The sequence below is a fragment of the Podarcis vaucheri genome, assembly GCF_965113315.1.
Source record: "Podarcis vaucheri genome assembly, chromosome: Z".
Lineage (NCBI taxonomy): Eukaryota > Metazoa > Chordata > Lepidosauria > Squamata > Lacertidae > Podarcis > Podarcis vaucheri.
In genome coordinates this window covers 1,815,887-1,833,526 of record NC_138758.1, presented here as the reverse complement: position 1 = coordinate 1,833,526, position 17,640 = coordinate 1,815,887, and the positions used below count along the sequence as shown (strand labels likewise).

Here is a 17,640-nt window from a genome sequence, read left to right as displayed (position 1 = left end):
AGCTGTGGGTGTGTAAAAACAATGAAAGCACAAGGCAGGGTGATGGTGCAAATCATTCTAAGGAAGACAAGGGAAAACTGAGAGGGGTGCTGCCTGTGTGATAGCTCTTCTTGTCTTGGAATCTGGAGACAGCCCTAGTAGCAGTGGCAGAAACAGTGGGGTATAGTGGTTAGTGCATCAGACTAGGAGTGGGCCAGGTTCAAATCCTTGCTTGGCCATGAAACTCTTTGGACTGTCTTCCCAACCTTGAGGTCCTCTAAATGTTGCATTGCAATGGCCTCTCGCCCTAGAGCAGGGGTCTGCAACCTTTAAGACAAAAAGAGCCACTTGGACCCGTTTCCGAAGAAAAAAAACCTGCGAGCCGCAAAACCGGGAAGGTGACGTCGGGACAGTGCGTGACTAATGCACGCCCCACCCCCATGCGACGTCACAACCAGTACAGCGCTCGCCACAGTGGGGAGTGTCGGGGCGCACAATGCGCCTCCTCCCCTCGCTAGTATCCGCCCCGGAGCCGCGGCAAAGGTGTAAAAGAGCCACATGCGGCTCCGGAGCCGCGGGTTGCAGACCCCTGGCCTAGAGCATTTGTCAGACATCTGGAGGCTCCCAAGGCTGTCCTTGTGCATCATGGCTGTGTTGTGAGCAGCAGTCCAGAGCAAGTCAAGAGTTGGGAGTTAGGACCAAAGAGCAACCAAGAACAGAGGAAGGACCTAAGACCATAACCAGAAACACAAGGAACACAACACTTCAAGTATTTACCACCTAAATCTACCACAAAGGCCTGCCAGTTTCTAGGAATTCTGAACTTCTTGGTGCAGTTTTGCCCTGCTTATCTGATGTTACCGGGCCACTCTGTCAGCTGTTAAAACTGAACAATGCATTTGTCTGGGGCCTGCGTCAGGAATGCTCCTTTAAAATGACCAAAGAGTGGTGCCTATTCTTTTGACATTTGCCCCACAGAAAAAGACTGTTGTCTCCACATTACATTTTAGGAGTGCCTCACCTTACATTTTAGGAGCTGTAGTGCTGCTGTGCCAGGAGGATGGGCACATCCAGCCAGTTGTCTTTGCTCTGAAGACCCTATTCCGAACAGAAAAAGCCATATGCTCAAACTAAAAAAGAGGCTTTGGCCACTGTGTGAGTGTGTGAACAACTTTACTACAAGACTACGTGACACGAGCCCCTGTCCCCATTCTTACAACCAAAAGCATAGAATCATAGAATCATAGAGTTGGAAGAGACCACAAGGGCCATTGAGTCCAACCCCCTGCCAAGCAGGAAACACCATCAGAGCACTCCTGACATATGGTTGTCAAGCCTCTGCTTAAAGACCTCCAAAGTAGGAGACTCCACCACACTCCTTGGCAGCAAATTCCACTGTCAAACAGCTCTTACTGTCAGGAAGTTCTTCCTAATGTTTAGGTGGAATCTTCTTTCTTGTAGTTTGGATCCATTGCTCCGTGTCCGCTTCTCTGGAGCAGCAGAAAACAACCTTTCTCCCTCCTCTATATGACATCCTTTTATATATTTGAACATGGCTATCATATCACCCCTTAACCTCCTCTTCTCCAGGCTAAACATGCCCAACTCCCTCAGCCGTTCCTCATAAGGCATCATTTCCAGGCCTTTGACCATTTTGGTTGCCCTCCTCTGGACACGTTCCAGTTTGTCAGTGTCCTTCTTGAATTGTGGTGCCCAGAACTGGACACAGTACTCCAGGTGTGGTCTGACCAGAGCAGAATACAGTGGCACTATTACTTCCCTTGATCTAGATGCTATACTCCTATTGATGCAGCCCAGAATTGCATTGGCTTTTTTAGCTGCCGCGTCACACTGTTGGCTCATGTCAAGTTTGTGGTCAACCAAGACTCCTAGATCCTTTTCACATGTACTGATCTTAAGCCAGGTGTCCCCCATCTTGTATTTGTGCCTCTCATTTTTTTTGCCCAAGTGCAATACTTTACATTTCTCCCTGTTAAAGTTCATCTTGTTTGTTTTGGCCCAGTTCTCTAATCTGTCAAGGTCGTTTTGAAGTGTGATCCTGTCCTCTGGGGTGTTAGCCACCCCTCCCAGTTTGGTGTCATCTGCAAATTTGGTCAGGATGCCCTTGAGTCCATCATCCAAGTCGTTGATAAAGATGTTGAATAAGACCGGGCCCAAGACAGAACCCTGTGGCACCCCACTAGTCACTCTTCTCCAGGATGAAGAGGAACCATTGATGAGCACCCTTTGGGTTCGGTCAGTCAGCCAGTTACAAATCCACTGAGTGGTAGCAGAGTCAAGACCGCATTTTACCAGCTTCTTTACAAGAATATCATGGGGCACCTTGTCAAATGCCTTGCTGAAATCAAGGTAGGCTACATCCACTGCGTTCCCTTCATCTACCAGGCTTGTAATTCTGTCAAAAAACGAGATCAGGTTAGTCTGACATGACTTATTTTTCAGAAATCCATGCTGACTATTGGTGATCACAGCATTCCTTTCTAGGTGCTTACAGACTGTTTGCTTAATGATCTGCTCCAGAATCTTCCTTGGTATTGATGTCAGACTGACTGGGCGGTAATTATTTGGGTCCTCTCTTTTCCCCCTTTTGAAAATAGGGACAACATTTGCCCTCCTCCAGTCTGCCGGGACTTCGCCTGTTCTCCAGGAATTCTCAAAGATGACTGCCAGTGGTTCTGAGATCACATCTGCCAGTTCTTTTAATACTGTTGGATGCCGTTCATCTGGCCCTGGAGACTTGAATACATCTAAACTAGCCAAGTATTCTTGTACTATCTCCTTAGTTATTCTGGGCTGTGTTTCCTTTGCTGAATCATTTGCTCCAAATTCTTCAGGTCGGGCATTGTTTTCCTTATCGGAGAAGACTGAGGCAAAGAAGGCATTGAGGAGTTCAGCCCTTTCTGTGTCCCCTGTTTGCATTTCACCATCTTCTCCTCTGAGTGACCCCACTGTTTCTTTGTTCTTCCTTTTGCTACGAACATACCCATAAACACCTTTTTTTGTTGCTTTTAACCTCTCTAGCAAGCCTGAGTTCATTCTGTGCTTTAGCTTTTCTGACTTTGTGTCTACACGTGCTGGCTATTTGTTTGAATTCCTCTTTGGTGGTTTCCCCCCTTTTCCATTTTTTGTACACATCCTTTTTTAATCTTAACTCAGTTAAGAGTTCTTTAGATAGCCACCCTGGCTTCTTTAGGCACCTTCCATGTCCTGCAGTTCTGAGAGGCAAATTGTAGTATTTCCTTTACATGATGCACCTTAATTTTGGGAACCTGAAGCTACACTAGAAATGCCTTTAAAATTCATAGTGGAGACGTCTATCAGTTATCACTGGCCATAATATATATGATGGAGACCCCATGTTCATGGGCAGTCTATCTGTGAATACCTGCTGCTGGTGAGCAACAGCCAGAGAGGACTGTTGCCACCAAGCCCTGCTTACAGGCTTCCTGGAAGCTTCTGAATAGCCGCTGTGAGTGCCCTTGAATATGATCGAGTAGGGCTCCTGTTTTATTTTAAATTTAAGACATTATTTTTGCCTGCATTCAGCCACTGGGGCTTCCCAGAACAGGACTGTAATGGGTTCTTGTGTGAAATCATGAGCAAGCGTTGACAACTCAACTGCATTTATGGAAGGTTACGGGTTCATTTTAAAACCGGACACTCTCCTGCTCTTACCTTCCTTTATCTTTTGGGGACACCTTCTGTTTCTGGGACATTCCTGTGATCCCTTTTTGCTGAGGAAAGCTTTCCACACCCTTTTATCCCTAGCTAGGAACAACAATGGGGACGCGGGTGGCGCTGTGGGTTAAAGCCTCAGCGCCTAGGGCTTGCCAATCGAAAGGTCGGCGGTTCGAATCCCCGCGGCGGGGTGCGCTCCCGTCGTTCGGTCCCAGCGTCTGCCAACCTAGCAGTTCGAAAGCACCCCCGGGTGCAAGTAGATAAATAGGTACCGCTTACCAGCGGGAAGGTAAACGGCGTTCCGTGTGCTGCGCTGGCTCGCCAGATGCAGCTTTGTCACGCTGGCCACGTGACCCGGAAGTGTCTCTGGACAGCGCTGGCCCCCGGCCTATAGATGTGAGATGGGCGCACAAACCCCAGAGTCTGTCAAGACTGGCCCGTTCGGGCAGGGGTACCTTTACCTTTACCTTTAGGAACAACAATGCAAAAAAGAAAAACACCAGAATGCTATTCCTCTCTCTTCTCTTCTCCAGTGCCTAGCAAAAAACACAAAACCTTATAGCAAAGTTGCGTTAAAACAAAGTGTATCTCACGTGTTATGAGTTTCAAGAGTTATTTGCCAAAAAAGTGTGGAGGTGAGGTAAGGTGTTCCCATCACAAATGAGAATTTAATGGAAAGAGTGTCAGATATGGAACTTTAAAAAAAAAAAATCCCCACAAATGAGAGCCAGGGCAGATGGAAAGTTGGGACATTTGTGTTGGTGCCTGCAAATGTTTCCCACCCAAACCCCTTATTGCAGGGAGAATGCCCCCTCTGCAGATATTGTGGTACTCCCAACTCTTATCAGCCCTGGTCAGCCTGGTCAACAGTCAGGTATGTTAGGAGTTGCAACCCCACAATACCAGGAGGGTCACCTGTGAACTATGAAGAAGCTTTGCCTGCTGTGTGCAAGGAGGGAGGGAGGGAGGGTTGCCTCTATTCAGAAGAGGAGCAGGGGCGCCGACTTATAAAAAATATTGGGGGGGCCCATACCGGGGTCCTGCCGCTGCTTCGCTCGGGTAGCCGGGAGAACGCAGTTCGAGGTGGTGGTGTTGGGGAGAGACCCTCGCTCAGGGCGCCACGAGACTTGGCGGCCGGCGGCCTATCTGGGGGGTTTTGGAGCGTATTTCGGCGGAGCGATTGGGGAGGAGGGGGCTTGTTGCCGGATTCTTCAGCTGGGCCGGAGATCTGCTGCTGGGGGGGTCCCTGGGCCGAGTTGTGAGCCCGGCCTGCTGAAGGGAGATCCAGCCGATTGCGCGACGGGGACGGCCGGGGCTCTCCGGCTAGGGCGCGCGGCTGGCTGGCTGGCTGGCTGGCGAGGGAGCAGGTGAGGAGGAGGCGGGGGTCCTCACTCTCTTAGGAAACGCACCCGCGCGCCCGATTGCCACGAAGTCCGAAGGGTGCGTGTGTGGAATTAAAAAGCAAAAACGAGATACGGGCAGGGCAGGCAAAGAGTTTTCCGCAAGAGGATGGAGGGCAGGTTGAAGAGAAAATCACTCAGGATGAGACAGTCAAATCAGCCATGATAAAATGGGCTCAGGATATTGGGTATAACATCATGTTTGAGGACTGGGAAAGGTTATGGACCACCGGAATGAAATTCACGGCATGTAATGCCTTGAAGGAAAATATTATGAAAATGATTTATAGGTGGTACATGACCCCAGTCAAGCTTGCAAAAATATATCACCTGTCTGATAATAAATGTTGGAAATGTAAGGAGGCTGAAGGGACATTCTTTCACCTCCGGTGGACTTGTCCAAAAGTGAAGGCCTTCTGGGAAATGATCTATAATGAGTTAAAAAAGGTATTTAAGTATACCTTTCCCAAGAAACCAGAGGCCTTCCTCTTGGGCATTGTTGGCCAGAAAGTGTTAAAGAAGGACAGAACTTTTTTTATGTATGCAACTACAGCAGCAAGAATACTTATCGCAAAATATTGGAAGACACAAGATTTGCCCACACTGGAAGAGTGGCAGACGCAATTGATGGACTACATGGAACTGGCTGAAATGACTGGCAGAATCCGAGATTTGGGAGAAGAAACAACGGAAGAGGACTGGAAAAAATTTAAGGACTATTTACAAAAACAATATAAGTTGTATGAATGTTAAAAATTTACACGATTCGGAAACTATAGCTTCAGCAATTAGATTTGGGAAACAGGAAATTATATTTTAAGTAAGAAAAGGTCAAAATCTAAGGTAATACTATGTTTAATTTAAGATATAAGTAACTGATGAAAAGTATGTTAAATTTAGAGGTATAGTATTTGAAAAGTACAAAATAAGGTACGAAACGAGGTAATAATTTGCTGATATCTTTATTATAAAGAATGCAGGGTAAGGGAGATGCGAGGAAGTCCAGTTAGTTATATAAAAAATGTGTTGAATGGTTGGTTTTCTTTTCTTCTTTTTCTTGTTCTTTTACTTTTTTCTTCAGTGTATGTTTCTAACTTTGTATTTGAAAACTTAATAAAATATTTATATATAAAAAAAGAGAGAAAATCCTTTCGCTTTTCTGGGGCGCAGGGAAGTCTCAGAGCCGGAGGTTGGGGAAGGGACCCCCTTTGCTCTGCCCTCTTCTCCCGTCTTAGATTCGCATGGGGGTCTCCGCCCGAGCTTGCCTGGCCACCGGGCCACACAAGGGCCGCGCTCTACGCGGCGCACCTTGCTAGCCGCGCAGCTGTCCTCCGCGGCTGCGGAGCGGCCCTGCGCCGGTGCCCAGCCCCTCTGGGCGCCCGCTGCGCTGCCCCGATCCTTCATCCTCCGAGTCTTCCAGCCCTTTTTTGGGTTGGAAGCTCGTCTCGTTCGCCCTTCTCCTTTCTTCACCCTGCGCACAATTTTCCTCCCTCGTCTCCCTCCCCATTTCTCTCTCCTTCCTTCCTTCCTGACTGACTGACTGACGGGCTTGGGCTTGGGCTTTGGCTCGGGCTTTGGCTCGGGCAGCCACAGCGTTGGCGGTGTTGGCGATCGGCGGCGCGGGGGGATGGCCCTCCCGGGGGAGCCGGCGCTGCTCAATGGGGTTGCTAAGGAGACAGGCCGGCCGCCCCCTCCCCCGGCCCGGCGCCCCCCGCCGTGCCGGTGCCCGTTATCGAGCTGGTGCGCGCCGGGTGCCCTATAAAAGCCGCGGACGCGCCAAGCGTTGACAGGCAGAGCCAGCGCGGCGGCGGCGCTCTGCTGGAGGGGCGCCCGAGATTATTGGGGGGGCCGAGCCCCCCCAAACGAATTTTTGAGGGGGCTCGGGCCCCCTCAAGCCCCATGGAGTCGGCGCCTATGAAGAGGAGTGCATCTTCTTAGACCAGAGATGGTGCAGCCTGCAGCTCTCCTGATGCTGCTGGACTCCAACTCCCAGCAGGATCAACGGTCAGGGATGATGGGAGTTTTAGTCCAGCAACCCCTAGAGGTCTGCAGGTTCAAGTGTACACCTGACGTGCAGCTACTCAGATGTAGGTCCCTGTGAATTCAATGGGCCTTTCCCCACATAAAACTGTGTATGGGATGGCAACTTTAAAGGCAGACATTAAAATGTGTGTGTAGTCTTGCAGCTGCAATGAATGCAGAAACACACACATACACACCCACCACTATAGATCAACTTGCCTCATCTGGCGCTGGAATCTATTTCTCCTAAAAATACTGCCTGGCTGCCTCAACAGCAAATTATAAACCCAAAGCGGCCCAACTAGGCTGACCTCCAAAGACTCAAAATGCAGGCTCTGAGCACAAGACCAACAGATAAACAAAACACATTTGGTTGTCGGTGGTTTGTTTTTTAGAAATTTATTAAAAATGACATGCTTGCTGTTCTGTATTCTCTGCAAAGGGCTTGGTGCCTCTTCCTACAGTGTGGGGCCTCTCCAGAATGGCCTGTCTTCCCATCACCAATCAGGTCAGCTCTACAAGGGCAGGCTTTGAATTAGTTCTGCCCATTTTCTTCCCAACTCCCAGCACCCATCTTTTCCAGGAAGTGGTCTGTTTGTTTGCAATTCAGGGAGCTGTCTAGGCAGCCATGTAACACACATAAACATTTCTCCAACATTTGTATATGTAGCTTATAATTAACCACAATCCAGAGTTTCAAATCAACGAAAGCTCAGTCTGGATGCCTCCTGCCAATCTTGCTACAGACGTTGAAAATTCAGTCCAGGGGTCCAGCCCTCAGAGTAAAAACATGTCATTGCTGCTTTGGGATATTGCAATATTCCCACTGTAGGTTTCTCAGGTGAGTGTCCACTAAAATCAGTCCAGTTACTGAATATGTATATATTTAAAAGCCAGTGGATGATGCTTAATACCATTTTTAAGTGACCATGCCAATTAACTCAAGATGAAACAAGGCTGTTGTTCTAAAAAGCAATGAAAAACTTCCATCTTCATAAATCTCTTAAGGGATGCAAATGTTGAGTATATTTACCCTCTTATAATTAGGCAAGACTTCTCCAAAACACAAGAACTTTCTTTTGTTCACTACATCTACAACGAGTCCCTCCTTCGAGTCTTATTTGAATTTTTTAAAAATGAAACTTATTGGAAGCTGCTCTTTCCACATGCTGTGGGAGGAGAAAGAGAGTTTGTGAGCAAACTTCACAAAACGAAATGTCGCAAATTCAGTGAGGAGATAGTTCCACAACTATTTGGCAAGCAGAAGAAGTAGGACCGTTAGGAGAGAGCCCAAAAGATCCAGACCCGGCATCACGACACCTGTTCCAAGGTTGTGAATCACTGACACCTCTTTGCTTTTCTGATCCCAGAGCTGCTTCTTTGAAGGGATGTTGTCTGTGTCCAGATCATACGCCAGCTCTAAAAAAAAGAAAGGAAAGAATATTGAATATGGACTGGAACCTACTGCTAGTGGCTCAAATGGCTTTAAGAGGGTTTGAGTACTCCAGGTCTATCAGGACAATATACCCACATCTTGTGTGCATCTAACCCACATGATTTCAACCATATGCTGCTGAAGCCTGGCTAGTTGAAATTCCACAAGTTAAATGCTAATAAGGTGGGGAGCTTTTAAGCTTTCTGTCTTGCTTAGAGAACAAGGCTCTCTTGGTGCTCCAGTTCTGGTATAATCTTGCTCTACCTTTTTGGAGGGGTGTCCATTTCCCATTTTTACAATCTTCAGTTCTCCACATTTGCACAACTTTTCAAGTCTTCATGAAAATTCATCAGGATTATATTGAAAATCTCTCCTAATACACACATTTCACTGCACAATTTTGCCAAATGCACACATTTTGTTTTGCAAACCAACATTCCCTAATGTAATGCTGACTTTCCTATGCCATTTTCACTTATCATATGTATTTTTATGCACACTTTGCCCTACTAGATTCATTTTGGCAGAAGAACTGCATTTCAAAATTCCCAGGTTTTCCCCACAACATTCCTTTCCTTTAAAGGAGCAGCCTGAGGTGTGGGAGAAGTGGGTTAAGGTTGGCGGGTGGAGAGAGAGAAGAATCCAGACACCTTACGTAGTGTTCAGAATTCTTCTCTATTCACTCCAGCAAAAACAACCACAAAGCGGGATTCCGTTGGGGAACACAGACCACACACCACATGGCACATTCACAGAGGACAAGGGAGCCCAATCACGCTAACAGCTTCTGTATGATGCAAACATTCCTGCCATGGAGCCAGTTCTCAATAAAATCTCTTGGTCCTGCCAAGATTCTCCCCCCCCCCCCGCCACACAAGCTCTTCCAGGCAGCCTCCCAAAATCAGCTCCAGTGCTGAACCAGGCAGGCTACACCCAGGTGGCAATTTTGACAACCTGTGCTAATTCAGTTCCCCCAGCCATCCTCCTCTTACGCTCCAGCCCAGTATGTTGTGCTTCTAGTTAGACAGACCTTTTGCAAAGATATTCGTTAGCTCAGCTGGCATTTTGGAGCAGGAGAAGAAGACCTCCTCCCACCACCAGCTCTTCTCTTGAAAGCACCAGCACACACCCACTCTCTCTGAGTGCAGTGTGTGTGTGTGTGTGTGTCTGTGTGAGTGTGTGTGTGTGTGTGTGTGTGTGTGTGTGTGTGTGAAAGCTCCCTTCTAGTGGTGAGCGGCTGCCTGGGCTTGGATGTTTGGTTTTTCAAACTGGTAGCACATCAAACGCAAAGATCTTCTGGACTTGCTTCAACATGCAACAGGAATGACAGCGACCAGCAGCTGTAAGCCTTCAAATATGTGCTTTCCATGTCAACAAAAATAAAAAATAAAAAATGGGGGAAGGGTTAAGGGGTGGGGGACATTCCACTGGGGAAACACAATTTGAATTATGCCTCTCATCTCCCTTGGCACAAGCTTTCCAGGTACCGAGTCATCACCAACCAGCCGCCTTTTGCTGGACGCCAACATTTCTGGAAAGCTCTGCAAGGGCAGCCAAAGTCATGCCAAAAGCCAGGAAGGGAAGGAGATTTGCTTTTGAGCTGCCATAGCCAGCCCGTGCATTGCAGCAGAGAGCACACACACACACACACATGTAAAAATAAACCTAGTGGGTTTTATATATCTGTGCCTGGCTACCTTCTGCTCTCCCCTTTGTTCACCATCCTCACCATCCTCACCCCATTTTCAGTCCCATAAAAGGCCAGCCTTTTTGACTCATGCCTTGCAAACAAAAGGAGAACATCAAAGGCAACGTGAGGCTGGCACCCAGCCAGGCGGCCACAGGAGAGACCGCTAGGTGCCAACGCCAGAGAATGCTTTCATGTTGCCATGCCTCCGGGCCTTCTGGAGGAGATGCCAAGCACAGTCTGGTGGATGGCCTCCAGGTTGGACAGAGCATGAAGCTGGGCAACGTCTTATCCTCTCCTGTAATTGCCTTGCCGCCATGAAGACTGTGCCGTGAGCAGCAAGGGGAAAGAATTATTTGTTCTTTGACACCTAACACCCACCAAGAATGAATTGAATCAGGGGCTGAGAAAATTGGGGATATTGGCCCGCAGATGAGCAAGAAGGGTGGTGCTATCACGGCACAGCTATCAAAGACGCAGGAAAATCAAGGGTGACCTGCATGTTGCTGAAAAGATAACAGATTTTGAGCCTTGCTTGGTTTAACCAATAATGGTGACACCGAGTGTCCTCAGACTGGAAAATGGGAATATGCCTCAGAACATACTTCCTGCCTCAGAAGGGTATTTGTGAAGCTGAATACAGAACATTAAGTCCCTTTTCACTTCCGACAAGCTAAATATTTAATTTTCAGTATTCCTTTGCTGCCTCTCCTTTGGGAAAAAGAATGTAACAACCCATTTTGAAAGCTAAATAAAAACAAGATGGGCCACCACATTGAGCCCATTTATAAAAAAATAATCAAACCAATAGTTAGGGAGGATCTGGGATTTTGTCTGTGGACTCTGTCGCACCTGGATCAGCAGCAGGGGCCCCTTCAGGGTGATTTTGTCACTGTCACTGGTATATAAAGGAGGAGGCAGGGAATCGCCAGCAAAGTCAAGAAATTTAACATTTTACTGTACTCATTCCAGTTAACAAACTTTCTCTCTCTTACACACACACAGACACAAGGCAGTGAATGTGAGCGTAGAGTATGAGTGCAAAGGCAACAGAAGATGGAACACTTTGGCAGACTTTGGAGCCAACTGCAAATCCCCACAATGGACCGGCCTTAGTTTCACCAACACACATGCAGAAGAGGGCTGCACTAGATGACCTCTGACAACCCATCCAACTCTTATGGGCTGTATCCAACCAAGTCCTACTCAAGAGTAGACCCATTAAAATAAATGAACCTAAGACCTAGCATTGGGTACAACCCTATGGTGCCTCATTGAGCAGCACACAGAATATTGTGGGTGCGACTTATCCCTGGTGTCTCAGATGTGCAAGCCCTACCTCTCTCTGTTGTTGCTATGTCATGGCCTCACACATTCCAGCCCCTTTCCTCTCCAGCTCCCCAGAAGCACATCCTTCACCAAGCTCCACTGAGTCTCAATCTGAGAGCACAATGAATATGAGGCTGTAAGTTTCAACACTACTGCATCGGTGGGGGAGGGATGGGAAGGGAGGTCTTTATCGTGGTCCCTAGTCCACCAACTCCTCTCCTCCTTCATTCATTTCCAACAATTGTAGCCCATCTGGCTGCCAAGTTCCTTTTAAAATAAAATAAATCCACTTGCAACAGTAACACAACAAAAATAAAAAGGTGCAAAATTACAAAACTACTGATTGAAAAAAGAGCCAATTCAGCAACAAATCAATATCATAAAAAGGACACAGGAAGCTGTCACATATTACTGTGGGAGGCAGTGGAAGACAGGAGTGCCTGGTGTGCTCTGGTCACGAAGAGTCGGACACGACTAAACGACTAAGCAACAAATTTGCCCATCCTGCCCATTTGTGATCTGCTCTGACCAGCAGCAGCAGCTCCCCAGGTTTGTGGCAGAGAAGGGTCTTTGCCCATCCATCCCATGAGACCCCACCCTCTTAAGTGGATCTTCTGCCACTGAGCTATGCCTCCCACAAGTGTAAAGCAACAGAAAAAAGGAAACAGATAAAGCAGCAAATGCAGAACAAAGCAAACCCACTGCACTCCCAGGAAGGTTCAGAGGAAAATGCAAAGGTCTTTGCACAGGTTGCTTCACAGTCAATAATAAGGGCCTGAAGGGCAGATGCTTCCAACCAGAAGGGGCCCTGGGGAATACTTTCACTTCCTGAAGACCATCTTCTAGGGCAGTGTTTCCCAACCTTTTTTGGGCAAAGGCACACTTGTTTCATGAAAAAAATCTCGAGGCACACCACAGCCCCGTGACGTCAGCGCGCAGCGTCACGCCGGGAGGGACGCACGAAAATGTAAGTTTCAATCCCCCCCCCTTGCCTTCCTTCTGTGCCAACCGCCAAAAAGCCAAGAATCGCGGGACCGCCGGCGGAGGGGGGGGAGGGCGAGCGAAGGCAGCGGTGAGCCCCGTTCCTCCCCATCCGCCCCATTCCGTGCAAGGAGGGCGAACAGGTGTGAGAAGGGGGTCAAACCTGCGGGCCGGCGCCGGGGAACCTCCAAGCTTTGGGGGTGGGGGGGAGGAGGCAGCAAAGCGAGGCAGGAAGGAGAGCGCGGCTTGGCTGGGTGAGCTTTGGCAGGGGCAAGGAATGAGAGCCGCGAGGCGAGCGCTGCGGACGGAGGTGCTGCCCGCCGAGCTCACAGGCAGCCAGGCAGGCAGACGGCGAGAGCCCCGCGCTGGGCGGCCTCTCCTGGGAAGTTTCAAAGCTGTAGTTAACTTTTTTAGATTATTATTAAAAAAATTGAATGCTGGAGCACGATTTCTGATCTCATCCTGAAGCAAAGTTCTTAACCCAAGGTAATATTTCTAGGTTAGTGGAGTCTGTAACCTGAAGCCTCAGTTACCCGATGTACCACTGTCCCATGTAATGTAGTTTTGTGTTTTTGTGTTGTGAGCCTTGGATGTTAAACAGCCACCACCACCGCAGGCCCTTAAAAACAAGGTACTTTCATATTCATCTTTACTTGGAGGCAAGCCTCCCTCTTCCCAAGGGGGCCACTTCCCAATTCAGAGTGCTTGGCACCTTATAGGAGGGGAGCAGCGCTGGATTTGGGATGCTGCTGGCGGCAGAGGGGCGCAAATAACAACACTGAACAGATCCGTTGGAAAAAGCAGCTGTACCAAAATGAATTATTGCGAAAATGAGGGATATTTGAGGGAGGGGCCGTCAAACGTTGTCCTCGCCCAGGACGCCACTTGAAGGAAGCAGCGGGGGCGGACGCGGGTTGGAATCCTCTCAGCCCGGCCTCCCTCACAGGGTTGTTGTGGGGGGTAAATGGCGGGGAGCCCCGCCCCCCCCACCGGAGCTCCTGAGAGGGAGAAAAAGGAATGCGAAAGCGCTAATAATAAAAGCCAATTTATATATGTGGAGAGAGGGAGGGAACCCTGAGGCCGCGTCAGGCCCACAAAGGCGGGAAGGGGCCCGATCCTCCGCCGCGCAGGAGGCGCCTGTCCCGCAAGAGGCCGGCAAAGGTCACCTCTGACGCCCTTGCGCCTCCCTCCCTCCCTCCATTGCGCGCGCAGCGGGGGGGGCGCCGCTCACCATCCTCCGTGGCTGCGCGTGGCGGCTGCAGGTCGGCGGGCCCCTCTGGCGCGCGGGGACGGCGGCGCCCCTGGCGCAACTCAGGCGCTGGAGGGAGCGGAGCGAGCGGTACATGGCGGAGGCTGAGGAGCGAGGCGCCGCGGGCGGGCGAGGGGGAGGAGGACGGAGTGGGCGGAGTCGCAGCCAATGGGGTGGAAGAAACCCACGTTTCCTTTTTGAAAGAGAAACTTTTAAACGAGCGCGTGGTTGAGGAAGGCGCTTGCCCAGCTCCCCTCTGCGCCTCGGAGGGCGGGTTTGAGCACGCGCAATGCGCCGCCCTCCCACCCTGAGCCGCCGCCGTCTCGCGGTCCTCCCTTTTGCGCGCGCTGCCCCGCCGCCGCCTCATTGGCCGGGTCCTGTCAGCTGATCCTGTGTTATTTCCTGTGTGTGAGGGGAGAATGGAGAGAGAAACCTCGGCACCACCACCGCGGAGCCGCCCCCGGCTCGACGCGGATCCTCGTCGCCGCCGCCCCGCCTCTCGCCACCCGACTCGCCCGCCTCCCTCCCACGGCACACCAGGCAACGACCCGCGGCACACTAGTGTGCCGCAGAACACCGGTTGGGAAACACTGTTCTAGGGGAAGCTGTTAAACAACCTATGTCCTTTTAAATGTGTTTCTATTATTATTATTATTGTTGTTGTTGTTGTTGTTGTTGTTGTTGTTGTTGTTGTTGTTCGCATTTTGTGTTTTGTAAACCACCCTGTGAAGGGTGGTTTTTAAATTTAATTAATGATGATGATGATGATGATGCAGGCATGAGATGGAACTCTTATTTCCTCTCATTTCCATGGACTGTGCCCAGTAACCTCACCCCCTTCATACCTGGCTGCTGGAGAGCATCCAGTTCAGGAGAGCCCAACAGGCAGGCTGAGCACATGTTTAGGCCACCAGCAAAACAGAACTTGGCATTTGATGCTTCAAAAGAATTAGTCACCACAGGGAAAATAAAAACTTAGCCGGACTTCCTTATACTCCCCATTTCCCTCTTCTCTTTTTATCACTTATCCCTGCCTAAGCTAGGGGGGCTCCTACTAACGCCGATCAAAATAATGCGAGGAAGTCAGATCTTGCCATTGCAACATAGGAAGAGCCAGCTGCTGGATCAGGCCAGGGCTCCAACTTGAGTTCAGCCTCCTGTTCTCTCAGGGGCCAGCCATGGGAAAACCACAAGGAAGAATTAAGCCCCAAACCACTCACTTCTCCTGCAGTTTCCAACAACTGATATTCAGAAACAATCATGCCACTGACAATGGAGGCAGAGCAGAGCCATTATGGCTCACAGCTGTTGATAGTCCTTTCTTCCGTGAATTTGTCTAATCCTTTTAAAAAGTCATTTAGGTTCGTGGCAATCACTGCCTCCTGTGAGAGGGAGTTCCATAGTTTAACCATGCATTTACATTTCAGCATACATGTAAATTCTGTGCCTTTTCAAAAGTAAAATTTTATTTTCCAGTTCAGTGCTCTTATTTTGAATTGCATGTAGAACCCACCACAATCTGTTCAGTTCTTAGGGCATAATCTGGCAGAACCCAGTTCCTTTCTCCATCTTCTTAGAATCCTGCTGCATGGCAGGGTCTCTATGCTTTGCAAACAAGTTGGCCTTTGTTACTGGAGGAAGCTGGTTTCGCTCGCCTAAATCATTCACTGCCTTGTACCGCAGCGTGTCCACCTACAGCTGAGGCAGCCACCCTCTGAGCCAAATAGCAGGGTGGAAACAAAGCTGCTGGGTGCCAGTTTGCAATTATCCTGCATGTCGAGTCGCATTGTGGGCAAGTGTCGTGGCACCCAGAGAATTTGTGGTTTCTACCTCTCCCCACTCCAATTTAAAAGGGGTGTTCACTTTTAAATGCAGTGGATTATGAGAAAATGAAAAGAAGTTGCTTCTCACCCAGAGAGAGACAGAGAGAGTGTGCTCATCAGCACCATGGGGTCTGCCCTTGGGCATTAAAGGCACAGGAGCAAAGACAGCTAGAACAGTGGCAACCCAGGAAGGCATGCAGACTTCTCCCTTGCATTTGCCCAATCATTTCTGGAGCTGTCATGGATTCCAATACACAAGCGACCATTCAGTGTCATGGACAAAACATGGACAGGATGGTGGAGACAACATGCCTCTGAATGCCAGTTGCTGGTAATCACAAGAGCTGCTGCCTTTCTGCCTTATACAAAGTCTGGTCATTGGACCCATCTAGCTCCATATTGTCTGCACTGACAGGCAGGGGCTCTCCATGAATTCAGACATGAGAGAGGTTGCACAAAGTAACATGCAGTTGTGTTGTCATGGAATGAGAGGTTCTCTTTCTATGTACGACTCACTGTTACACGTGCCTGTTGGGACCCCTGTGTGCATACCTGCCACAACCTCTGTGTGCTTATTCCTCTAAACACCCAGGTCTTTCCCTACCTGCATGCGCATGTGCCCTTTCCTTTCATCCTTGCCCTGACATTTGTGTCATCCTGCTCAAATGCCTCAGCACATTTTGCAAGACAAGGCTGCCCCTGTTCACCAGAGGCAGGGCCTTCTTCTCCTGCCTGGCATCCTCTTTGGCCAGCTTGGACCTTGTGGAGGGGAGAAGTATTGCCCTCAGCATGTTCTTACTTTAAGTGCCTTTGTTCTAATCTGGACCAGGCATGCACCAAGGGACAAAGTCATTTCCCAACTGGGCTCAGCTGTATCTGGAACGCAGTGCACAGGGAAATGAAATCCCCTGTAAAAGTATTGCAAGGCTGTCATTGTGTAGAAACACCCCTTGCTGTACAAACAAGTTCTTGCCATGGCCAAGGTTTTTGTAAAGGTTGAATGTGCATCAATTCAAGCATGAGATTTAGCTATGATTCCTGCATTGCAGGGGGTTGGACTAGATGGCCATTTGGGTCTCTTCCAACACTTATGATTCTATGTCTTTGTCTCTAACACACTCAGCCCTACCTGCTGCTGCTGATGACTGATCCTGGGATCTTCTGCACACAAATGATGTGCTATATACCACCCAGCTGTGGCCTATCCCCTAAAGTTACAGTAATAATCTAGCCCTGGTGGTTTCAGAGGAAGAACTGAATTAAAGAACAACGTGCAAAGCTGCGTTATGCTGAGTCAAACCACTATTTCGTATAGATCAGAACTCTCTGCACTGACTGGCAGTGGCTCTCTGGGTGTCAGGTGAGGGAAACATTCCCAGCCCCCCCCCCGAGATGCCACTGGGGGCGGAGCCTGGAACCTTCTGCATGCAAAGCAGCTGCTCTGCCACGGAGCTACAAGGACACATCATTTTAGGGAGTGAAACTTAATTTTAGCATATTTCTTCAGTGAGTGGTCTGAAAAGTATATTTCTGGGTGTGAGGAATTCAAAACTGCTATTATTTTTGTGACTGGGAAACATTTAGCTTGGTAAGTCGAAGTTTGATGAAGAAAAACAAAGTCTGCTTTTGGAAACTAAAGAATTTTAACCTTCCTTCTGAAAACGTCAGGGAATGCCAAATACTACTGCTATTGGTAGTAATATATAATATAACTGCAAGTACTTGACAATTATTTTTAATGATTTCTATGTAATTTTGCACAGATCTTACTTACCTGTCAAAACTAAATTATATTAATTTAACCAAAATATGTTTTGACTTCCCAACTCATGTTGCAACTTTTTACCACCTCTCATTTTTGTAATTTGAAAGCTGAAAAATTCAGCGCACTCTAACAGAGCACACAATTAGTGCCGGCACCCCTTATGCCAGAGGGCAGGTCCTTCCAAGAACCTTCAGACCTCCAGCAAGGGGAGGAAGAACAAACCCAGAATTCAGGCAGTGGCTGTTTTTTCATACAAGGTGCATTGCAACAG

The 17,640-nt window shown here is 48.8% G+C and overlaps 2 protein-coding genes across 4 annotated transcripts in view; one reads left to right on the top strand and one right to left on the bottom strand.

Moving 5' to 3' along the window:
- The window catches only part of LOC309523905 (uncharacterized protein), a gene marked incomplete at its 5' end in the record, with an annotated part of 219,544 nt that overhangs the window by 184,007 nt on the left and 17,897 nt on the right, over positions 1–17,640 (top strand). The gene's annotated exons all lie outside the window — the stretch shown is intronic.
- GPC3 (glypican 3) overlaps positions 7,484–17,640 on the bottom strand; it is a 298,650-nt gene continuing 288,493 nt past the window's right edge. For all 3 annotated transcript variants that reach the window (XM_082207444.1, XM_082207445.1, XM_082207446.1), the window contains one exon: positions 7,484–8,519. In XM_082207444.1, the coding sequence (XP_082063570.1) occupies positions 8,350–8,519 (170 nt within the window). In that variant the 3' untranslated portion in view covers positions 7,484–8,349. The remainder of the gene's footprint in view (positions 8,520–17,640) is intronic.